At 37.5% G+C, this 25,754-nt stretch overlaps 3 protein-coding genes across 3 annotated transcripts in view; 2 read left to right on the forward strand and 1 right to left on the reverse strand.

The window, feature by feature from the left end:
* The window catches only part of LOC119078420 (dTDP-glucose 4,6-dehydratase-like), a 30,117-nt gene extending 18,256 nt beyond the window's left edge, over positions 1–11,861 (reverse strand). Inside the window, exon 1 of the mRNA XM_037185927.1 lies at positions 11,694–11,861. The gene's annotated coding sequence lies outside the window, so the exon portion shown is untranslated. The remainder of the gene's footprint in view (positions 1–11,693) is intronic.
* LOC119078418 (prolyl endopeptidase-like) overlaps positions 1–25,754 on the forward strand; it is a 38,341-nt gene that overhangs the window by 8,047 nt on the left and 4,540 nt on the right. Inside the window, exons 3-11 of the mRNA XM_037185923.1 lie at positions 16,132–16,402; positions 16,459–16,607; positions 16,660–16,828; positions 16,893–17,056; positions 17,122–17,607; positions 17,674–17,886; positions 17,948–18,215; positions 18,322–18,390; positions 18,448–18,531. Of these exons, the coding sequence (XP_037041818.1) occupies positions 16,132–16,402; positions 16,459–16,607; positions 16,660–16,828; positions 16,893–17,056; positions 17,122–17,607; positions 17,674–17,886; positions 17,948–18,215; positions 18,322–18,390; positions 18,448–18,513 (1,855 nt within the window). The 3' untranslated portion in view covers positions 18,514–18,531. The remainder of the gene's footprint in view (positions 1–16,131; positions 16,403–16,458; positions 16,608–16,659; positions 16,829–16,892; positions 17,057–17,121; positions 17,608–17,673; positions 17,887–17,947; positions 18,216–18,321; positions 18,391–18,447; positions 18,532–25,754) is intronic.
* Positions 22,003–25,163, forward strand: LOC119078417 (prolyl endopeptidase-like). The gene is made up of 10 exons (XM_037185921.1): positions 22,003–22,304; positions 22,382–22,605; positions 22,665–22,935; positions 22,999–23,150; positions 23,213–23,381; positions 23,446–23,609; positions 23,673–24,158; positions 24,222–24,434; positions 24,499–24,835; positions 24,895–25,163. The coding sequence occupies exons 1-10, from the start codon at positions 22,149–22,151 to the stop codon at positions 24,958–24,960; spliced, it is 2,238 nt and encodes a 745-aa protein (XP_037041816.1). The 5' UTR covers positions 22,003–22,148; the 3' UTR covers positions 24,961–25,163.

Consider the following 25,754-nt stretch of genomic DNA (forward strand, 5'->3'; position numbering starts at 1 on the left):
GATGCCTTGTTTTTATTGCGGATTCGACATCTATTAACATAACCAAATGCTTTGCCCTTACTGTCTGCTTCCAATTCGACGTGTTACAAACGGCATATTAATCTTATAAGCCCCCAGTACTTCGTACGGGGCTAAAAAATGCATGGAGGTATGGGCAAGTTAAACTATTTTGAATTGGACCAGGCGAAATATTTTAAATTTGTGATGTAAATACTCATAGTGGCTAAGTACATCAGATTCAAGGATAACCTCCAATGGTCATTGACTTTTCGAAAAGTTCGCACTGAGGAACATCCGGAAATAATCTATCGCATAGATCCGGCCCACACACCGTACAAACCGGGAAGTGATTAGGAAAATTACAATTGCAGGCTTCGATGCCTCCAATTTCGTCGCGAAGCTAGTCTTCTATCCGAGCTACTATGGAACTCTCATTCCTATGTTTATCATTCACAAACAAAATCCCATACGTAATCGCAGTGCCAGCACTCTTTTGTACGGCTATGGAGAATTCAATGTTGCTATTGTTCCCGAATTCGGGGAACCATCATGGAAGTAGGTTGGTTGTGTCAAAAATAAGCCAAATTCATAGAAAAACCTGATGGAAGTTGTGAAATGGTAGAATTATCACCTCGAATCCCAAAACATAGGAACCATCATGGGATAGAGTTGGTTATGTCGAAAATAACCCAAATTCTTCGAGAAACATGATAGAACTTTAGACATGTCGGATAAATCCCCTTCCCAATTCTATGGACCACCGTTGATACACCCACCTCATATTACAAATACTGATGAAACTCTAAAAATCCAACACCTCAATGAGATGACCTCATACCTCACTATAATTTTCATTATGGACTTCTTCGTTGTATGGGGATTTTATGGATTGGTGATTACCCATATATAGATCCGAAACAACGAGATGACGTCGTTGACCTTATTCCTAATTTCGAAAATCTCTATAGAAATGCTTAGGAGTTGGTGGGATCCGGGAACAACTGACTAACAGAGTGAAATAAATTAGTGCTCCATTTTTGAGGAGCTTTACGACAACACCTTTAGTTAGAGGGGTGTCACATCCCTTATTAAACATGAACGTAGAATATTAGAGTAAACAAAAAAAAAATCGGTCAAATCTTAACTGATTTCGACGTGCGAATCAAGGCTCTAAGCGAAAAAAGACTCATCATAAGCTTTTACTTTTTGATGGAATTTCTTTGTTCCATCCGGCCCATTCCTTCTACACACTCCTTACATGTCTCCCATTTCACACGAGAGAGTGATTGAGATGACTGACCATAGAAAACGATCTGGAACAAATAAAACTGCTTGAGAACAACCTTTTACGTTTATTGAATGAATTTGATTAAAATCGACTGTGAAGAAAAACAAATCTCTGGTGGTGTACTTACTAAGTATCCACCAGATAATTGATAAGTCTACGAAATAAAATAGAAAAAACGAGAACGAATGCCTCATGGTATCGAAGATTTTATGGAAAAATAAAATTATTTGACCAAAATCAATTTTTTCGGAGCACCCTGTACTTTCCACAAGGGGGTAACAACTACGAAAAAATCAAGAAATAGAAGTATGGAGTAATTAGTGCAGTCGTTAAGTAGAACTGATCAAAAAATGTACGAATGTTGGGAAGGTGGTTCGTTTTAATGGTAGACTAAGGTCGGGTTGGTAATGTGGAACACATATCTCGGAAATTAAAGGGTGTAACTAAATTTGAATTAGGCGAAACTTTTCGGCGTAGCTCTTCATTAATAATAATACTAACCCAGACAGGAGTCACTGATACCGCACAACCAAAAAAATAGGCATATTTTGAATATTCTCGTTTTACGAAAAATGGCGAAATTGTGGATTTTATGTATTTCCTGCCACTTGTTGCCGATTTTAGATCTACTAAACTTCAATTCAATTGTTGCTTTTTACAGACGTTAATAACGCAGGACGAGATGTTCGGGCATTTATCGTAAATTGTACTACAACTAGGAGTGAAATCAATAATTTCTTCTGAAAAATTCGTCAGTCAAGTAACCTGATCCACCTGCAAGGTGCCCAGTTTCAATATTAGTCCAAAATAGTTTTCGCCTTTTAGTTGATTTTAAACATTTTTCTTATTTCCAAGACTGTAAATATTTAAAAGTTTATTTGAGTTGTCATTTATCTACTGCAAGATACGATTATCGAAGTGAACATTGGCCGAAACATACGAGCAGGTTCGCGTTAACAGGTTCTGAAAAAATGTGAAAATTTCAAGTAAATATGAGATAATGTTTCCCCAAAAATAGACCCTGCACTGATAACTTCTTTGACTAAAAAGTACGTACTAATTCATACAAATATAGAAACGGCGCATCTCGTTTAAAAAAATATAACAATCACTTACAGCACATGACATGACCTTATTAAAGGCGAATAAATTATTATCGAACATTCGGTCTGTGCCATTTATCGTATTAGAATAAAATTGTAACAGAGAACAATTCGCTCGATGATCACACAGAAAAATAAATCTTCGCTATGATAGCATACGTTTATCAAGTTTTTACGATTTTTTTCTCAATTTCGCTGGTTTTTGCAGCTGATTTAAAAACTAAATCGATTAACAATCAACGATTTGACTATCCATCAGTAAGAAGGGATCAGTCCGTGGTGGACGACTACTATGGAATAAAGGTAAGTAAGTCTACAACAAATGTAGGAAACTGTGAGTCTCCAAGGCATATTTCCATAATTATAAAATTACGATATTCTCAGTTAATGATGTGCTACAGTCGGAGGCAGTGAAATTTCAGCATGAATTTGCTTCAGCTGTTTTTTAGCTGATCCACACATACAATGAAAACAGTTGATACTTGTTTGTACGGTTGAAGCTGATAATACGCACGCGCGTGGTTGTGCAAAAAAAAAACAGATAAAGACGTACAAACGTTGTGATTGTTTGTGTGAGTCAGCTGAAAAACAGCTGAAGTAAATTTATGCTCAAATTTCACTGTCTCTAACTGTAAATCGATTTTTTTCAAAAAAGGAAGTACTTCAGAATCGATATGTTACGGACTAGAAATGTCCTACACATTTTACGGTGACATAATATAAAAAAGAATTATTTTGAAATAGGATTCCTTGCACATTTACACTTATATTCCAGTGGCAAAATTCAATATTTTGTTGCAATTAATCCCCAAATCTATAAACATAAAGGTTTTTGCGCGTGATGGTGACTAAGGTCAGCTCAAACCAAAGTAAATCGATTGTAGAAAAAAAAAATTTTGTGTAATGTTTGAATTAACCAAGGCGTGGCTCTCTAACATGCCTAAAAACAAAATTTTTAGGTAGCTGACCCGTACAGATATCTGGAGGATCCTACATCTGAAGAAGTAAAAACGTTCATCGAAGACCAAAACGAACTGACCGAGGACTACCTTGATGGAATTTCCATTTGGACTCAAATCGAAGAGAAAATTACCGAAACCCACAATTACACCAGATATGACGTCCCCGAACGATACGGAGACCGATATTATTTCACAATGAATAGTGGTCTGCAGAACCAAGAGTAAATTTTGTTCGATTTTTGGTGTTTCTTCCATGTGCTCATTTCTGTCTATGAATAGTGTCTACTACGTACAAGATTCGCTGAACGGCGAACCACTCGTCTTTTTCGATCCCAATACTTTGTCTGATGATGGGACTGTACAGCTGAGTGACACAACCTTTTCCGAAGATGGTGAATTGGTGGCATTAGGTGTAAGTAGCAACGGTTCTGATTGGATAACGGTTCGCTTTCGTAATACATCCAGCGGAATGGAGTATCCCGATGTCCTTCACGACATCAAGTTTTCAGCAATTGTTTGGAGCAAAGACGGACTGGGCATCTTTTATGCGGTAAGCACGGAAATTCCTGGTTACGATGACTCGTACTACTCTACACAGTGAATGTGACTTTTAGTGTTATCCGAAATGGGAGACTAACTCCACGAGATCATCACTTGGCACAGAAACGTACCAGTACGGAAACCAAAAACTTTATTATCATCGTGTAGGCACGCGTCAAGAGGAGGATGTGCTTCTGTTCGAGCTTGATGATGCTGAGCTGCTGATGTAATTTAAAAAAAGAATTCTCGGCATGTTTGACAATTTCTCATTGTAATTTCCCATAGTGGCGCTCTCTACATTACGGATGATGGCAAACATCTCGTAACATTCCCAAAAAAGATTGACAATTCTATGGTCTATTTCGCTTCATTAGATGAACTGCAACGCACTGGTAGGCTAACGACAAAACTTAAATTTACCCCAATTGTCGATCGTTTGGATAACGAATATTCAGTAAGTCCTTGCCTTGTGGCTAATGTAAAAAAGAAAATGTGGAAGCCAACACATGATTCATCTTGCCAACACTCTTGAAATCGCATAGTTTTATTCGTTACTTTTACTTGCCCGATTCCTTCGACTTTTACAGTTTCAAATTTTTAGCTCATTACCTCCGAGGGTAGAACGATTTATCTAAGAACGAACTATGGGGCTCCGAATTATCGGATAGTAGCTGTTGATCTAAACAATCCGGATCCCGCAAGTTGGACCACATTAGTACCCGAACATGAAAGTAATTCCTTGAAATTTGCGATCAACATTGACAAGTAATTTCAACGACTGAAACCCGATCTACGATTACAAAAATTAAAGAAATTTACTTGAACAGCGACAAGATTGTCCTGGAATATCTGGTGAATGTCAATAGCCGACTGGAAGTACGTTCATTGATCGATGGTAGTCTTATTCAAGAAATCGACATACCGTGCGGTTACGTGGATTCGATGTGGGGAACGAAATCGCACAACGAACTGTTCTATCGAGTTGTGTCGTTCCTTATTCCGGGAATAATCTATCGCATAGATCTGAAGCACAAACCGTACAAACCGGAAGTGTTTAGGGAAATCAAAATTGCCGGCTTCGATGCCTCTAATTTCGTCGCGAAGCAAGTTTTCTATCCGAGCTACGATGGAACTTTAATTCCGATGTTTATCATTCACAAACAAAATCTCGTATGTAATCGCAGTGCCAGCACTCTTTTGTATGGCTATGGAGGATTCAACATCGATATTGTTCCCGAATTCAGTCCAAGCCGAATAGTTTTTATGCAAAATTTTAATGGAGTGTATGCTGTTCCCAATATTAGGGGAGGAGGGTGAGGAAAGGATTTTTTTTCCATTGACGGAAGATGAATTTTTTACATTCCGTAGGGAGTACGGTTCCCAATGGCACAAAGCTGGACAATTACTCAACAAACAAACGGTTTTCAATGATTTCCATGCAGCAGCCGAGTATCTGATAGCCGAAAACTACACGATCGCATCGAAAATTGCAATTATTGGTTCATCAAATGGAGGACTACTCGTAACAGCTTGTATTAATCAACGCCCCGAATTATATGGTGCTGCTGTGGCGCAGTTCGGGTATGATTTATCGCAAAACTCCATATCAAAATTTGGTGAAAAAATCAAACATTTTCACCATCAGAGTTCATGATTTACTGCGCTTCCAAAAATTCACAATCGGATACTCTTGGTGTGAGGAATACGGTTGTTCTGATAATGGAAACCAAACCATTTTCGAGAATCTGTACCGCCTTTCTCCGTTGCATAATGTACGCATGCCTACCGACAAGAATGTGCAATATCCGTCGGTGCTTCTCACTACCGGCGATCATGATGACCGTGTTGTTCCACTCCATTCATACAAATTAATTGCCGAACTGCAATACAAAATCGGTAGAGAAGAGCGACAAGTGAGTTGATTTGTGCGCGATAATCGGTTTAAAGGCTTAGTGAACTTAGTGATCCTAATCCCTCTCTTTAACGTTGACCCCAATTTTACAGACGAATCCGTTGATGATAAAAATTCAAATCAGCGCTGGGCATGGAAGTGGCACGGTAACCCATTGACAAAACGAACAATTTATGTTGATCTTCCTCACTCGAATTTCTATCATTTTAGACCGACGACGAGGCTGACATTTACGCCTTCTTGGTTGAATCAACCGGATTCGCCTTTCACCCATAACGTTAACACTAACAGACTTTGAGGTTTTATGTTACTGATTTGACTGGCCTTGTATGCATAATTTTCTCACATCAATATGAAGGATGATGGACTCACTATAGTCATATTTCGACCTGTTGGAAAATTCAATAAATTTGGCAAGAAAAAATTGCGTGTGAGTCTACAGTAATTCCATAGTAATGTAACGTGGTGAACCGTTAGTTATCTGGGATGTGCTGAAGCTACAAAAATTGGTAATCCTTCTTTATGAGTTGAGGATGCCCGACAACATTTTAGAAGAAGAAAAAGTCGTAGGACGTCTGGAAAGAAGTTCTTACGTTACATATTCAAAAAGTACATGGAAGAGGTTCTTCGATCGTTGTCTTTTAAGAAATTTGTGAAACTGAAATCGGGCTGCAGAGAGACGTTGATCTTAGAAAACAGTTACGACTATATACTTAGTGTTCCCATACCCTCCAATGAAAAATTTATTTTTAAAGTAAAAACGAGGAACGAAGAGATTTTTCGTTAGCTAGCGAACAAATTGAGATGATTATATGGCGACGCCATATTATCATCTTTTTGTCGGAGCAACGGCCCAGCCATCATGTTGTCTTTCATCAATCTAACGAAGGCCTATTAAACTGAAAATTCGTTCTCCTACTATGTCAGCATTATGTGCGAGAACAGCAAAACATGCTGAGGAGTGATCAAAAATTATGAGAACTGTTCAGTAGAATGGCTATTTTCGAAAAGTTGAATGTTGAATCGCTTATGATCTGTTTCGATTCACAAAATTCGAATTGCCACATTTAGGGTTACATTTTCATCACATTCACGTTGGTATGAATAGCATGATTGCAATAGTAGACACAATAAATGTGAGTTGAGGAAAATAAAACTTTTTTACTCGTTTTCCTTCACGGACACTAACGTTAAAACTCATTTCCGGGGGTCTTAGCAGTAAAACATTATACATGCTAGTTGGGAAATTTTTATTTTGACTTGTGGCTCGGGCTACAAACCTCCCACTCGTCAAAATAAAAATTTCCCAACTAGCATGCACTGCACTATTACACGCGCCCCTCCATGAAAACAGAGAATATCAGTCAAAAGGTATTCGAAACAACACGTTTTCAGCTCTCTCAAAGCAGACCCTGCAAACAGGTCTAGGGATTCAGACGATGTTTTACTTAATTCGTCAAAGAGAGACATTTGATACGAAGGCGGAGCTTACTTTCTGTCAGCGAATAGTGTGATGCACATCGAACGATCAACTCGTTCGTCTTTATATCGTGTATTTTCGGTTTCGTTTCTATTTTCATTCGCCTTCTATACATTCAAGTTCAACCTTGAACGATGTGTACAAATTCATGATGCTTCATTTGCTTTGGTTGTTTCTGTATTTCATGGAGGGTCGCGTGTAAAATTGTGTATGTCATTCGGCTTGAACAACTCAATTGCAGTATGTGTGTGAATTCGTATAGCCTCGAGAATTATTGTAACAATAATTCTCTCGGTGAGCGAGTTCACACTTATACTGCAATTTCGTTGTTCCCTTGACTGAAAGTCAGGGTCTTATGAAAGAAAATACCCTTAAATGTCCGTAACGCTAAGTTCACTTTGATATTTTGAAAATGTTCTACATTGGCAAAAAACGTTAAATACAGAAAACGTCCGTACACTTGTGGACTCGATAACTCGAGTAATTCTCTACCGATTTGCAAAATTTTGGTTTTAATCGACGGAGAATGAAAATCATGAGGTTAAGTTCGTAGATGGGCAATATAGGGGTAATGAGATGGGAGTAATTCTAAAGAGAATTTTATTCCTTGTTACCGCGATAACTTCCCTAATTCTTATCAGATTTTCAAATTTTTTGTGTTATTCGACGAAGATTGAAATTCTTGAGGTTAAGTTTGCAGATGGATAATGTTAGAACAACGAGATGGGAGAAATTCTACACAGACGCTTTTCCTTGTGGACTCGATAACTCGAGTAATTCTTTACCGATTTTCAAAATTTTGGTTTTAATCGACGGAGAATGGAAATCATGAGGTTAAGTTCGTAGATGGGCAATATTGGAGTAATGAGATGGGAGTAATTCTCAAGAGATTTTTTTACTTGTTACCGCGATAACTTCCATAATTCTTAGACGATGTTCAAAGATTTTGTCTTAATCGACGAAGATTGAAACTCTTGAGGCTGAGTTTGCAGATGGATAATGTTCGAACAACGAGATGGGAGAAATTCTACACAGACGCTTTCTCCTGTTACCGCGCGATAACTTGAGTAATTTTTACCCGATTTTCAAATTTTTTGTTTTAATTGACAGCGAATGATATTGGAGTAGTGAGTAATTGTAAATATAAAATATAAATATAAATTTGGAGCAATTGTAAATATAACTTGTTATCCCACGACATTTTTGCAACGGATTTCCAGATTTGACGAGTTGCGAAATTCTGGATTTCTGGTGTAACAATTAAGAAGTACTTCCCAAAAGAGTTTTTGCTTGAGAAACTGATAGCTCTAGTAATTCTCAGAGGCTTCAAAAATCAATTTCGACCAGTAGCGTAATTCATGTGGTTAAACTCGAACATTGGAATTTAATCGGACTAATCTGGGATATACGACAATGTTTGCGTGAAATCCGTATTCTAAAAAAGAATTTTTTTCGTTCCTAAAATGTTTGAACGAGTGTGAACTTTGCGGCCAGAGCGAAGCGAGGGCCGTAATTCACACGAGTTTTATTTTTTCAAGAGGTAGGCAAGAAATACGCCACATTTTCAGCGCTTTTTGTAGACTATATAGGAGTCTCATATTAGGAGTAAAACGTACGTCGCTAGACCTTCTATTCATTGCGCTTTTTAGGATCGTAAATATTGTTTGTTTGTATTCTTCTCAGTGTATGTATAACATACTCAAAAATGCCTCTCCTCATCACATCGTGTTATAATTTCCTATTTTCCATGTTTAGGCTTATGAATATTTGAACGAGTGTGAACTTTGCGACCAAAGCGAAGCGAGGGCCGTAATTCACACGAGTTTAATTTATTCAAGAGGAAGGCAAGAAATATGTCATTTTAAAAGAGTTTTTAAGTACTCATACTTATTGGATGTAAAACATCGCTCGCTGAACCTTCGATTCACGCAGCTCTTAAGAAAATTAAATAAATTTTGAGATTTCTAAACACCCAGTGAAAATAAAAGAGATACTCAATTAATGATGTAGCAAAGAGACTAAGAGACCATTCTTGTTTCGCTTTTTCATCTGGCTATAATTTTGTGTTTTTCAAAACAACAGCTTTTTTAAAAATGGTAAGACAACTGAGACTGGAATTATTGAAAGTATTGATAGTCAGTCAAGGGAAATGACCCACCCAAGTGGTGGGGCCTAGTTTTAAGGCTAATTAAGGCTACGGTGTTTAAGAAGGACGAGATGGAAAATCAGTTCGGAGTCTGCTGTCATCGATAATACCAAAGGCTCTCTACCTTTGATACCTAGGGAGCCGTTGATAATACAAAAGAATCTGACAGCAGACCTCGCGATGGAACAATAGGTTGTCGTTTCGCCATCTCTCTCACTTAAACACTCTATTAAAAAATACAGAGAAAGAAGACCATATTCTCGTAGCAGAATGTAGCTTTTTTAACGTTATGTGAGGTGACAAGTTAAACTATTTTAAAATTGGCCGGGGGAAATATTTTAGATTAGTCCTGTGGTCTGTATCGTAGAACGCTTGCATACCTAAAATCTCGTTTGGACGCGTATACCAGAATTTTATTTCCAAATTTCAATTTGTTTCTACGCGTCTTGCAATCTTCATGCATAAAAATTATCATGTTCGGAACACCTCCGAAGAAATACAACAATTTAAAAAAGAAATATTTTAAATTTGTGGTGTGGACTCATAGTGGCTAATTCCAACAGATTTAAGATGTTGTACCAACGGTCATTGACTTAAGTTATTCAGCCACCACACCGAGGAACATACATACGAGTAAAACTCAATCAAAGGCGGATACAAATTTCAGACAACATGATAATCCACTTAGATTTATAGCCCAATTTGTCCATCAAACTCATATGATTGTGTCGTATTCAGCGCTTGAAATTCTAAGACACTCATCATCATAATATAATCAGTCGATTATACGAGTACAAGACAAGGCTATCGAATATTTTTACTCACTTGAATACGAGATTAGCAATTTGTTAAACATAATATCAAAATGATGTTGACGCACTTGATGTGGGATCGATACGAGGTGAGTTCGGCTTGTTTGGCTAGAACAACACCATCTTTCCTATGAGAAATACTTTGTGTGCAACTTAGTCAAAAATACTTTTTCATGCCTAGGACCCGTCCGGTATGATATTAGTTATTTATGACTATGACATCCAGTGCAAAGTACTTTATTAGGCTCTAATTCTCTAATACGCATCGTGAGCCTAATAAAGTACTTTGCATCGTGATTCATACAACGTTTTATGCCACAGAGGCATCTAAAGTTTGCAAATTTTGCATATTATGATGCTGAGTGGCATAAAATACTATTCGTACCACGGACTAAAAGTCTTTTTTAGCGTATTCGATTCCAGGCCTCGCCTTCGGCTCTGTCTGGAAACTTCTCACACGCTAAAAAGGACTTTTAGTCCTTTTGTGTGAAATGCGCAGAAGGAAAATACGTTAGACATGATATTATGAATAACATATTCGCTTATGCTTTCTCTAGTGCAGGTGTTCCAAATATAGTACAGCCTCCAGGTATTTCAAGAGATGATGGTAAAAGACCTGACGGTATGACTTTGATACCATGGAGTCATGGAAGATCACTCTTGTGAGATGTTACCGTCCGGGATACCATGGCTGCATCATATATTAATGATTCATCAAAGAAAGCACGGTCCATTGCTGAAAAAGCAGAGAGACATAAGCATAACCATTACGTTTCTTTGAAACAAAACTATTTGCTAACCCCACTTGCTTTCGAGACTTTAGGTTGCATGGGCCCGGAAACGAAGAAATTTATTGATAAATTGGGCTCTTTAATGAAAAAGGCAACGGGTGAGGTAAAATCAAAAGAATACCTTCTGCAAAGAATTTCCATCGCAATTCAACGTGGTAACGCTGCTTGTATTTTGGGAACATTAGGGAAGAAGAAGATCGATGATATTTATTTACTGTAGTTTTTAATTTTTGAGAAAAGATCGATGTTTTACCGGCTGCGCCATAATTGTGAGCAGTCTTTTTTGTCGCATTTAAAATAAATATACTTTTAGTCCTAGGTACGAAATGTACTATTGTAGACAACTATCTGTATCGTTACACTCGGTTTACGGTCTCGAGTGACAGATAGAGTGCCTAAAAAAGTTTTGATTGTCTTTTCTTTACATCAATAACTATTTGGTACTTAGAAGTCGAAACACAATCAAAATCAACAAATTTTCACTTAGACGCAAATTAGTTTTAAAAGTTCTTCAACGTGCGTTGACCACCATAAAGACATCCATTTCGATATGAAAAGTTTTCAGTCCTAACAATAGTAAAGTCACTAAAGTAAAGTCAAGTCCGTTCGACATTCGGATAAGGAAATAGAAATGAACTTTGCATCAAAATGTAACTTACCTGAAATCCACATGGTCAACTATAACATCAGGTTCAGGTGTGAACGTTTTTCGTAACACAATTTACCGACTCTTCTAGCTAATTGTTAATTACGCGCTGAGTATTCCACTGATATTTTTGACGGAGATGATCACGATTTAACAACTTATACAGAATTGTGCGTTAAAAATATTTACTACGCAAGGTTTATGCAAATACCACCAAATATCTGACCAATGAAATTGAAAAGCCATTAAATAAATGGTTCAAACTGGTTTGTTTGCATACCAACACTTAAGTGCCAATAGGGAATTTGTGTCTATAGCGAATTTTTACCTTATAATAAAATATTTGTTATTGTTTCATTCAATGAATACAAAAGACTAATTAAGGTCCAAACATACAAGCCGAAATACGTCGAATGTAGTAATTTATTGTGAAAATTTAAGGTTGTGTTGAACAGTGTCAGGGAATAGAATTTTCAACATTCAGAATTTCTTTGTACATTTTTCGTCCGGTGCTGAAAATAACCCAAATTCATCCAAAAAACCTGATAAAACTTTAGAAATGTCGGAGGCATCACCTTCCCAATTCTGTGGACCACCGTTGAAAAAAAAAACAATAATGTAACTTCTTCTCTTGATGCATTCACATTATATTGCGATTTCGACGAGCGAATCAATTCGAAAGGCTATTTTGGAACTTTAAGCTAACTCATCATAATCTTTTATTTTTTGATGAGTTATCTTTGTTCCTTCCGGTCCATTCGACATACTCTTTACATTTCTCCCATTTAACACGAGCGAATGATTTAGATAATGATTGTTTTTAATTCTTTTTGTTGAAACAACGCACTTCAAGCTTGAGTGGTACTCTAAATAGGGTACTGAAACTGTACAGTGTATCGAACAAATGTTGGTACTGTAAAAAAATTCGGACTTTTTTTTTATACAAAGTAGTACTCTATTTGGCAGCTGTCATTAATAGCACTTTTGCTTGAAGTGCGTTGGTTAAAACCATAGAAAACGAGCTGGAACAAATAAAACTGCTTGAGAACAACCTTTTACGTTTATTGAATGGATTTGTTGAAAATCGAAGGAGCTTATAATTCTTTAACAGTTTTGTCCTAGGCTGTAAACTTTGGGGAGGCCACGCAGACACAGATACGCGGGTGACACACCACACTTGATAATAACATGGCGGATTTCATACAAAAATTCACCTACTGTGATGATTGTCATCGCCGTGATGATGTCGTCATTTTTTTTGTATGTAAAAACATCAGACGTCGTGTGTTCCCGCGTATCTAATATATCTAATAAAATGGCGGTCTGCGTGACCTCTCCAAAGTTTATAGCCTCGGTTCTGTCCTGTTTCTGATTGCTCAACTTTGAAAGGTTTTATAAGGGGCATCGATGCTTAGCTAAAATTATAGCCTACATTTGTGCAAGGCTGTATACTTTGGGGAGGTCACGCAGATGCAGATATGCGGGTTACACACCACGTTTCATACAACAAAAAAAAATCCACGCCATACAAATTCAATTTTGATGAATTTGTTTGTGTGGAAAAGGTGTGTTCCCGCGTATCTAATAAAATGGCGATCTGCGTGACCTTCCCAAAGTATACAGACTTGGAATGTATTAGCTTTAAATAAATATTAGTTTTGGTTGTAGTCGTTTGACCATATCTGAGAAACGAGATCAGTTTAACGAAATTTTCATAAACTGCTCAGTCTTCTCAGAACTGCTACAACCATAATTATGAGCAGTCTTTTTGTCGCATTTTAATATATATTATGTACCTGTTGCCAAGATTGTTATTTTGACGTGTAGGACATTATTGCCAGAGCCGAAGGCAATAGTCTGGCAATAGGTACATACCATATTTTATCTGTCGAGAACAGATATATCGAGGTAAGTAAAAACTCCCTAGGGAGATAAGCTCGAGATTATCATTCTAGATAGATAAAATAAATAAACTAAAATATTTAAAAAAAAACATCTATTTTCTGTTGAAAGCTAACGCATTCGTGGTCGTTATTGCGGTCCTATATTTTTGAAAAAGACCTGGTGGAAAGATATCTTCAAAAGTAAACTAAAATCCAGTATTTAAAAAACGCCCAAATGCCTTTAAACGCTTTTCAGCAAACCTGATTTACATTTAAAGAACAAAAATTCTCATAGAGATACGTAGAGATACACTAAATCAACAATTGTTTCCCGTATCTCCCTATAGAAGTGAACCACAAACTAAACATTTGTGGATAAAAAATAATGCAAATAATGTAACTATAACGCTGGCATATCAAAACGAATAAATTATCGAGCATTCGACTGGGTGTCGAAATGTATACAGTCTGTACTATTTATTGTGTTACGATAATATTGTTGCAGAGAGTAGGTATATTCACTTCATATTCAACAGTAGAATACGCTTTTCTCAGCTCAGTGACGAAAAGACAACTTTTTTTTCTTTTCTTTTTTAAATGTTGTATGCCAATTGAAATTGGTATAATTAATAGTTTTTCGCCACAAGTGACCTTCCGTTGCCTTTATTGCGAAAAACGTTGTATATACAACTCGGTGATAAATGATTTTTTAGGCACACGAGTGACAATCTACACATCTAGTGCCTAAAAAAGCATTTATCACTCGGTTGTATAAATAACTATTTTAATCACAATATGATTGTGTGACATCTAGGGCTATTTATGTCACTGAGTGATGAATGCTTTTCTGCGGTTGAGTACTGAATTCGACATTTTTCGTCACGACAAGAACGATCGAAAAGTTCAAAATGATGTTATTGATGGTAATGCCATGTGTTGTCATGAAAGTAACTTTATTGCATTTGTTGTGACAGAAAATTACTTACCTAGAGTTCTAAATCAGAAATTACTCGTTAGCTGTCATTCAGGCTCGCTGTCGCTCGAGGATCCCACTCCATATGAAATAAAGTACTATTATCGCATTAGCGCCATGTTGCGCATCCCTAGAGGCCTAATCATACATTACTTTCAATTTTCAGGGGGTCATTCATCTTGTTAACACGTCAACTTCAGGTAAATCTCAACAGATTTAAAAAAAAATTATTCGATGAAGGAACAAGTTCGAAAATGGGTGGTATCGGATATGGGAGCACTGCTCAAAATAAGCATCTGCTCTTTGTTAACAAGATAACTGAAGTAATTCTCAACCAATCTGAAAACAAAAAGAAATTGTTTCATGAAGGCTGGAATTCCAAAGGTTAGGTTCCAAGATAGATTACATAGATCTAACGATGTTGCTGCTGTTGCTAAACTAATTATTGTATTTATTTCGATAGTATTGATTTTGACTTCTTAAAAAAAAACGTGAATTTAATTGTTATTGAAGACATAAGCAAATTTTTTTACCGAATCATAAGGCATTCGGTCAAAATAACTTCGGACAAAGAGAAACTCCGGACGAAATTATCCCTGGTCAGAGCAGAATTATTTAGGAGAGACTAAAACCGGTCTAATAAATCAGTAACATTACAAACTATTGAGAAATTTAGACAGTCAAGGGATCTGACCCACCCAACTATTTGTACATTTCATACATTTTCGTTTGAAGAATCCTTCACACAAAAAATGAAAACGTTGTCATTGAGTCATTATAACAGTTCAGATTGAGCAAATTTTCACGGTGGTTTGATTATTGTACTAGATGACAATATTTGCTTCCCGCATCTCCCCTTAAACTTAAAAGTAAACTAAACTCAACAGTTTTTGTTTAAAAAAAAGAGGTGAAAATAACATCGGCATATAAATAAAACGAAAATACCGAGAGCTCAGTTGGGTGTCGAAATTACGGTTTTGGAATATTGGTGTTGCAGACAATTTTTCGCTTAGAATTCGACAGTAGTTTTTTCGGATAATTGAGTTGAAACCATCATTCGAACGCAAAAAAATAATTCCTTGCGATGGCATACGTTTGTAAAGTTTTTCCGATTTTTGTCTTAATAGCGAATATTGTTGGAGCTGATTTGGAAACTAAATCGGTTAGCAATCATAGGTTTGAATATCCACAACTAAAAAGGGATGAGTCCATTGTGGACGACTATTATGGAATAAAGGTGTGGCTGACTTCGAAGTCTATCTCTGACATTTCGTTTCTCATTCATTCAAATCGACAAAAAATTTCTGTTTAGGTGGCGGATCCGTATAGATATCTGGAGGATCCCACATCTGAAGAAGTAAAAAATCTGATCAAAGACCAAAACAATTTGACCGACGGATACCTGAATCGAAATTCGATTAAAGAGCAAATCGAAAAGAAACTGACCGAAGTCTTCAACTATCCCAGATACGGTGTCCCCAAGCGATATGGACACCGATATTATTTCACGATGAATAATGGTCTGCAGAACCAAGAGTAAAATTGTTTTCGATTATTGTTGCTTCTTCCATGTGCTAATTTCTCTCTATGAATAGCGTCTACTACGTGCAAAATTCGCTGAACGATGAACCACGCGTCTTTTTCGATCCCAATACCTTGTCCACGGACGGGACTGTGCATTTGAGCGACATAACGTTTTCCGAAGATGGACAACTGGTTGCATTGGGACTTAGTAGCAACGGTTCCGATTGGATGTCAGTTCGCTTTCGTAATACATCCAGCGGAATGGAGTATCCCGATGTACTTCACGACATCAAGTTTTCAGATATCGTTTGGAGCAAAGACGGGCTGGGCATCTTTTATGCGGTAAGCACAGAAACTCGTGGTTACGATGACTCCTTGTACTCTGTGTACTCTTTCAGTGTTTTCCGAAATCGGAGACTCAAACAACGCGATCACTTGGAACAGAAACGTACCAGTACGGAAACCAAAAACTTTATTATCATCGTGTGGGTACGCGCCAAGGGGAGGATGTGCATCTGCTGGAATTCAACGATACTGAGCTGTTGCTGTAAATCAAAGAAAAGTTTCTTCGCTGCAATTCTCACAAATTTTCTCTGTAGTGGCGCTTTCGACATTACGGACGATGGTAATCATCTCCTAATATTTCCGGAAAAGGGAGACATTTCTATGGTTTATTTCGCTTCACTGGAGGAGCTGCAACTCACTGGTGGATTTAAGTCAAAAATAACATTTACTGCAATCGTCGAACAGCTGGATAATGAATACTCTGTGAGTCGTTGACCATCTTTGTGGTCCCTACTTTCGTAATCTCTAACTGGTTACACATTTTCAGTACATTGGCTCCGAGGGCAGTACGATCTATCTTATAACTAACGATGGAGCTCCGAATTATCGCATCATTGCTGTTGATCTAAACAAACCAGAGCCCATAAATTGGTCCACCTTAGTACCTGAACATGAGAAAAATAGTTTGCAATATGCGAACATCATTGACAAGTAATTTTAACGGAGTAGGATCCGATGTAAGACTTCCGAAACTAAAAAAAAATGTATTTGCGCAGCGACAAGATCATTCTTGAATATCTGGTGGATGTGAATAGTCGACTTGAAGTACGTTCGCTGATCGACGGAAAACTTATTCAAGTAATCGACACACCTGTCGGCTCAGTGGATTCGATATGGGGAAAGAAATCACACAACGAACTGTTCTACCGAGTTGTGTCGTTTCTCATTCCAGGAATAATCTATCGTGTAGGTCTAACACACACACCGTACCAACCGGAAGTTTTTAGGGAAATCAAAATTGCCGGCTTCGATGCCTCTAAATTTGTCGCAAAGCAGGTCTTCTATCCGAGCTACGACGGAACTCTCATTCCGATGTTTATCATTCACAAACAAAATCTCGTACGTAATCGCAGTGCCAGTGCTCTTTTGTACGGTTATGGAGGATTTAACATCCCGGTTTCTCCTGCGTTCAGTCCAAGCCGAATAGTTTTTCTGCAAAATTTGGATGGCGTCTACGCAATTCCAAATATTAGAGGCGGAGGGTGAGGGAACGAAATATTTTTCAAATTTCCATTGACTGCAGTTGCACTGTCTACAATACCAAATAGGGAGTATGGTTCCAAATGGCACGAAGCGGGACAAGCACTCAACAAACAAACGGTCTTCGATGATTTCCAGGCCGCCGCCGAGTATCTGATAAACGAAAACTACACAACCGCATCGAAAATTGCAATTAATGGTGGATCAAATGGTGGCCTCCTCGTATCAGCCTGTATAAATCAACGTCCTGATTTGTATGGTGCTGCTGTGGATGAGGTCGGGTATGTTTTATCGCAAAACTCCATGTCAAAATTGAAAAATGACAATTTTTTCGCCATCCAGAGTTCACGATTTGCTGCGCTTCCAAAAATTCACAATCGGCTACGCTTGGTGTCCGGAATATGGTTGTTCTGAAGATGGAAATCAAACCGTTTTCGAGAATCTGTACCGCCTTTCTCCTTTGCATAATGTACGCATGCCGACCGACAAGAATGTACAATATCCGTCGGTGCTTCTTACCACTGGCGATCATGACGACCGTGTTGTTCCACTCCATTCATACAAGTTAATTGCCGAACTGCAATATAAAATCGGTAGAGAGGAGCGACAAGTGAGTCGATTTTAATTCAACTTTGATAATTCTTTCGGATCACACATGTCCCGAGACAGAGTTATTTAAACAAACATTCAAATTCTGTTTTCTTTATTTAAAACAGAGAAATCCATTGCTGATAAAGATTCAGACAAGTACCGGACATGGAGGTGGAAAATCGACTTCTAAGAGGGTTCTCATTAATTGAACAAGAAAAAGAGTTTCCGTTGCTCAAAACCTTTAATTTCAGATATCTGAAACAGCTGACATTTATGCCTTCTTGGTTGAATCTGCCGTATTCACGTATCGCCCTTGAGTACTGAAATTATTATACATCAACCCTTAGATGGACTTACAGACTGGCGAGCTCTGAACAACATTTTTGTATGAAGGGTCAGTCTATTGCTATTTAGTCTAAGCATCAACCTCGCCATCAACTAACATGACTCATATTAATAGTTTCTTAGCATTTCGTTTGTGGAATTGAATAAATTTTTGGAATTATTAAAACGAAAGTGCAAATCTATCGAGATTTTTGTCCGCAATTTTTATTATTTTTTTTAAACCTGTTATCGACAGTGGTCGTATCTGTAGCACAGAATTGAGAAACCCGAACAAAGATTTACAACAACGAATTCCTACAAGAAGATTGACTCCGTCTCGTTAGGACAGGTTACGAATATTACTGAAAAATTAAACTTTTCATCACTCGTAACAAAATATTTATTTAGGTACTAGATGGTTTATATTGTAACTCGTGGCCGCGAAAAAGTTTTACTTTTTGACACTGAGTTGAAAAAAATGCATTCTTTATGCTTCGTATAGATATGATAGAAGATAGAAGTCAAAACCTAAAATTATCCCAATCATCGTACGACTGGATTGGATAACCTAAACATATTCAATAGACTGATATTTCAAGACATTAAAAAAAAAAAAATTTGAAGTTACGTACAAAGGCGATAATGCGAAAAATTTCTCCCGATAACTGGTAAACAAACTAACATTAACATACTAGCAATGCAATTTGAAAGAGTGGTCAATAGGGTCGGTCGATTTTTGAATATTTTCCATCCGAGCTTCTGGACCTAGCTGATCCGATTCAGCGAAGTCTAAAGAAAATTTTAAGATCAAAAAAAAATATTTTCAAAAATGTTCTATGCTTTGCCCAAGACGATTTTTTGAAAATCTTCTAATTTTACGAGGTATCGACCATGCCAAAAAGTGAATTGTTGGTAAAACGGTCTTAGTATAAAGTACAGGGGTCTACTCTAATAAACAAACCCAAAAGACACATCCTTTTTGTGAGGAAGATACGTTTTCCGGGTAAAAAAGTTTCGCAGGTTTCCGATATTTTTATTTGAGAGAGGTTTCTTTTGCAGATTTTTCCACAAAATGAGTTTAAATTTTGTGGCACAATAGCTTATTTTAAAGCTACATTGATAGGGAACCAAGAAGTAAAAAGATTTTGAGAAAAGTTTTAAATGCGGTCGAGTGATTGCCATGAGAGTGACTAAAAATTAGCCATTTTCGACATACATGGAAAAGAGATCTTCCCCAAACAATAAATAAATCATGTTTTTCATTATGAATCTAGTTTTTGGTCGTTCAAAACACATTTCCAACCAAAAACAGTTAAGAACTGAGCTTTTTCACAATAGTTATTTACGTGCCTGTTTTGGACGTTGATCTTAGGCAATTTCGCGAGTTGTAGCCCGAACGAAGTGAGGGCGACAAGCGAAAGTGCCTAAGATCAACCGTCCAAAACAGGTCCGTATACAACTTTTCATGCCGAGAGCCTAAATTACGAGAACATTTCTGTAATTTATGCCCAAGGCATGAAAATATAATTTTTCCTAGTAGGCCGAAAATGGCCAATTTTTAGTCACTCGACCGCATTTAAAACTTTTCTCAATTTTTTTTTACTTCTTGGTTCCCCATCAATTTAGCTTTAAAATAAGCTATTGTGCAACAAAATTTAAACTCATTTTATGGAAAAATCTGCAAAAGAAACCTCTCTCAAATAAAAATATCGGAAACCTGCGAAACTTTTTTACCCGGAAAAAGTATCTTCCTCACAAAAAGGATGTGTCTTTTGGGTTTGTTTATTAGAGTAGACCCTGTACTTTATACTAAGACCGTTTTACCAACAATTCACTTTTTGGCATAGACAAGAAAGCCTTTACAGTGTCGATACCTCGTAAAATTAGAAGATTTTCAAAAAAATCGTCTTGGGCAAAGCATAGAACATTTTTGAAAATATTTTTTTTGGTCTTAAAATTTTCTTTAGACTTCGCTGAGTCGGATCAGCTAGGTCCAGAAGCTCGGATGGAAAATATTCAAAAATCGACCGACCCTAGTGGCCAAGATCAAATCTCAAATGACGACCATGATTCACGATTTAAAGAACTGATGCAAAGCTGTGTGGTGGGAAGAATGTTTACTAATGTGAGAAACTTTTACAAAAATCGTCCGTTTGACCTCTGGAAGTGGAAAGACATATTTAAAAAAATGAAACCAGTTTCTCTGAATGTATACTAACACCGGAGATATTAATTTTTTCCCTTTATTTACTTTAGAGCTAATAGAAAAGTTGTGCTGATAACGTTTAACGAATTTCTATCAGATTATGCATAACAGGTGATGCGTTACATTTATATGGTTACTACATGTCCGATGTATCCATTGAGGTATTGACTTTAATCTTTAATGGATGTATCCCATATTAGTCGTTACTAGCCCAATATGCCTAATATGCCGGCTGTATATTAAAGTAAATAACCAGAGAAGAGACAGTTAAACTAATGGAAATATAATGAGCAAACGGAGATTCGAGAGACGATTAATAAAAGATTTTTCGTTTAGTATACTAATGGAAGTTGAACGAGTTGTGGGAAACAGTTTGAATATAACAATTCCTAAGATTGAAATAAGATTTGTACGACGAACAAAAATTTGTCAAAAATCTGGCATACAAAAACACATTCCCATTTAGTTCCATTCAAATTCCAAAAACTTTAGCGATCTGTCCCGCCAATAGCCTCAGTGTGTTCCCCTCGATTTGTAGTCTTACTCAACAAAATAAGTTATTTTAAAAAGCCTCATTAAACTTACCACACATTAATATCGTTACCAAATTTTATTGAAAGATACTTGAAATTAATAGCTATTCGCGGACTTATGTAATGTAGCACCAATGCAATAATTATTTATATCTCGTCTCATCAGCTTTACTTAACAATTCTAATAGTATGTAAAGATATTTACGTAGTCACAACTCAGTTAAGATCGAGAACCGGAACCTAAGCTAAGATTTCAGGTTCAACCCGAACCTAACCTGAAATTTTTAGATCAAAACAGCCCGGGTCGAAAATTTTCGTGAGTGATTCTGTTGTAAAAATTTCGGGTTAACCGAACCCGGCCTGATTCAACCTAAAAGTGGAAAATTTCATGTTCAGGTCAAGTTCGGATTAAACGTGAAATCTTAGTTCAGGAGTCGAAATCAGGCTCGGGTTCTGGTTAAACCGTCCGAATCCGACCTGTTCCGAGTTGAACTGAACTCACCTAGGCGTTGGCATTGAAATTTTCTTGTTTCTTCTCCATCGAGGAAACCGTTCAAATTCTGGTGTAAGTTGCCGTCGTGAGCGTCTTAGCCAGTTTCAGAACCTTTACCGATAGCGTTGGTTTGTTTAATGTACTAGATTACAATATTTGTTTCCCGCATCTCTCCACTTGTCAACAGTTAAATAGTTTTTGTTTAAAAAAAAAGGTGAAAATAACATCGGCATATAAATAAAACGAATAAATTAGCGAGAGCTCAGTTGAGTGTCGAAGTTACGGTTTAATGTTTTAGAATATTGTTGTTGCAGAGAATATTTCGCTTTATATTCGACAGTAGTTTTTCGGATTGGTTGAAACCATCACTCGAACGCAAAAAAAATAACCTTCGCAATGATGGCATACGTTTGTAGAGTTTTTCCAATTTTTGTCTTAATTTCGGTTGTTGTTGCAGCTGATTTGGAAACTAAATCGGTTAACAGTCACAGGTTCAAATATCCACAACTAAAAAGGGATGAGTCCGTTGTGGACGACTATTATGGAACAAATGTGGGTGGCTGACTGTGAAGTCTGTCTCTGATATTTCGTAACTGATTAATTCAAATCGATAAAATAATTCTGTTTAGGTAGCGGATCCTTACAGATATCTGGAGGATCCCACATCTGAAGAAGTAAAAAATCTGATCCAAGACCAAAACAAACTGACCGACGAATATCTGAATCGAAATTCGATTAAAGAGAAAATCGAAAAGAAACTTACCGAAGTCTTCAACTATCCCAGATACGGTGTCCCCAAGCGATATGGACACCGATATTATTTCACGATGAATAATGGTCTGCAGAACCAAGAGTAAAATTGTTTTCTATTTTTGTCACTTCTTCCACGTGCTGATATCTGTCTATGAATAGCGTCTACTACGTGCAAAATTCGCTGAACGACGAACCACGCGTCTTTTTCGATCCCAATACCCTGTCGACGGACGGGACTGTGCATTTGAGCGACATAGCGTTTTCCGAAGATGGACAACTAGTGGCATTGGGACTAAGTAACAACGGCTCTGATTGGATGTCGGTTCGTTTTCGGAATACATCCAGCGGAATGGAGTATCCCGATGTACTTCACGACATCAAGTTTTCAGAAATTGTTTGGAGTAAAGACGGGCTGGGCATCTTTTATGCGGTAAGCACGGAAATCCTGGTTATGATGACTCGTACTACTCTACACAGTGAATGTGACTTTTAGTGTTATCCGAAATCGGACGCTCAAACAACGAGATCGCTTGGAACAGAAACGTACCAATACGGAAATCAAAAACTTTATTACCATCGGGTGGGTACCAAAAGTCAAAAGGACGACGTGCTCTTGCTGGAATTCGATGATACAGAGCTACTAATGTAAATCAAAGGAAAGTTTCTTCGCTGCAATTTTTACAAATTTTCTCTGTAATTTCCCATAGTGGCACTTTCGACATTACGGACGATGGCAATCATCTCGTAATATTTCCCGGAAAGGGTGAAAATTCCATGGTTTACTTTGCTTCACTTGAGGAACTGCAACGCACTGGTGGATTTAAGTCGAAACTAAAAATTATCCCAATTGACGAACGAATGGATCATATGTACACTGTGAGTCTTTGACCATCTTTGTGGTCTCTACTTTCGTAATCTCTTACTGGTCACAAATTTTCAGTACATTGGCTCAGAGGGTAGTACGATCTATCTCTTAACTAACGATGGAGCTCCGAATTATCGCATCATTGCTGTTGATCTAAACAAACCAGACGCCATAAATTGGTCCACCTTAGTACCTGAACATGAGAAAAATAGTTTGCAATATGCGAACATTATTGACAAGTAATTTACCGGACCAGGACCCGATCTAAGAGTTCCGAAACTAAAATAAATTTATTTGCGCAGCGACAAGATCATTCTGGAATATCTGGTGGATGTGATTAGTCGACTGGAACTGCGTTCTCTGATCGATGGAAAGCTTATTCAAGTAATTGACACACCTGTCGGTTCACTAGATTGGATATGGGGCAAGAAATCACACAACGAACTGTTCTACCGAATTGTGTCGTTCCTCATCCCGGGAATAATTTATCGCATAGATCTGACGCACACACCGTACAAACCGGAAGTTTTTAGGGAAATCAAAATTGACGGCTTCGATGCCTCTAAATTCGTCGCGGAGCAGGTCTTCTATCCGAGCTATGATGGAACTCTCATTCCGATGTTTATCATTCACAAACAAAATTTCATACGTGATCGCAGTGCCAGCACTCTTTTGTACGGTTATGGAGGATTTAACATCCCGATTGCTCCTGCGTTCAGTACAAGCCGAATAGTTTTTCTGCAAAATTTGGATGGCGTCTACGCAATTCCAAATATTAGAGGCGGAGGGTGAGGAAACGAAATATTTCTCTTTCCATTGACTGCAGTTGCACTGTCTACAATACCAAATAGGGAGTATGGTTCCAAATGGCACGAAGCGGGACAAGCACTCAACAAACAAACGGTCTTCGATGATTTCCAGGCCGCAGCCGAGTATCTGATAAACGAAAACTACACAACCGCATCGAAAATTGCAATTAACGGTGGATCGAATGGTGGTCTACTTGTATCAGCCTGTGTAAACCAACGTCCGGAATTGTATGGTGCTGCTGTGGCTCAGGTTGGGTAAGTTTTATCGCTAAACTCCATATCAAAATTCAGTGCAAAAATCAGACATTTTCATCATCAGAGTTCACGATTTGCTGCGCTTCCAAAAATTCACAATCGGATACGCTTGGTGTGAAGAATATGGTTGTTCTGATGATGGAAACAAAACCGTTTTCGAGAATCTGCACCGCCTTTCTCCGTTGCATAATGTACGCATGCCGACCGACAAGAAAATACAATATCCATCGGTGCTTCTTACGACTGGCGATCATGACGACCGTGTTGTTCCACTCCATTCATACAAGTTAATTGCCGAACTCCAATACAAAATCGGTAGAGAGAAGCGACAGAGAAATCCATTGCTGATAAAGATTCAGACAAGTACCGGACATGGAGGTGGAAAATCGACTTCTAAGAGGGTTCTCATTAATTGAACAAGAAAAAGATTTTCCGTAGCTCAAAACCATTATAATTTCAGATATCTGAAACAGCTGCCATTTATGCCTTCTTGGTTGAATCTGCCGTATTCACGTATCGCCCCTAAGTACTGAAATTATTATACGCATCAACCCTTAGATGTACTTCTAGACTGGCGAGCTCTGAACAAAATTTTTATATGTCTACTGCTATTTAGTCTAAGCATCAACCTCGCCATCAACTAACATGACTCATATTAATAGTTTCTTAGCATTTCGTTTGTGGAATTGAATAAATTTTTGGAATTATTAAAATGAAAGTGCAAATTTATCGAGATTTTTGTCCGCAATATTTATTACCTGTTTGAAACCTGTTATCGACAGTGGTCGTATCTGTAGCCCTTTCTGTAGCACAGAATTGAGAAACCTGAACAAAGAATTACAACAACGAATTCCTACAAGAAGATCGACTCCGTCTCGTTAGGACAGGTTACGAATATTACTGAAAAATTAAACTTTTCATCACTCGTAACAAAATATTTATTTAGGTACTAGATGGTTTATATTGTAACTCGTGGCCGCGAAAAAGTTTTACTTTTTAACACTGAGTTGAAAAAAATGCATTCTTTATGCTTCGTATGGATATGATAGAAGGCGCCTGCCAATAGCCTCCGTAAAAGGGAAAATACTATTTGCAGGCAAGTAATAATTTGGCTGTTGACAGGCGCCTGCGAATAGTCACTACGTTAAAAAAATAAAAATTTGAAGCTAAGTACAAAGGCGATAATGCGAAAAATTTCTCCCAATCACTGGTAAACTGGCAATAACATACTAGCAATGCAATTTGAAAGGGTGGTCAAGATCAAATGACGACCATGATTCACGATTTAAAGAACTGATGCAAAGCTGTGTGGTGGGAAGA

The sequence above is a fragment of the Bradysia coprophila genome, unplaced genomic scaffold (genome assembly GCF_014529535.1).
Source record: "Bradysia coprophila strain Holo2 unplaced genomic scaffold, BU_Bcop_v1 contig_297, whole genome shotgun sequence".
NCBI classification, from domain to species: Eukaryota; Metazoa; Arthropoda; class Insecta; order Diptera; family Sciaridae; genus Bradysia; species Bradysia coprophila.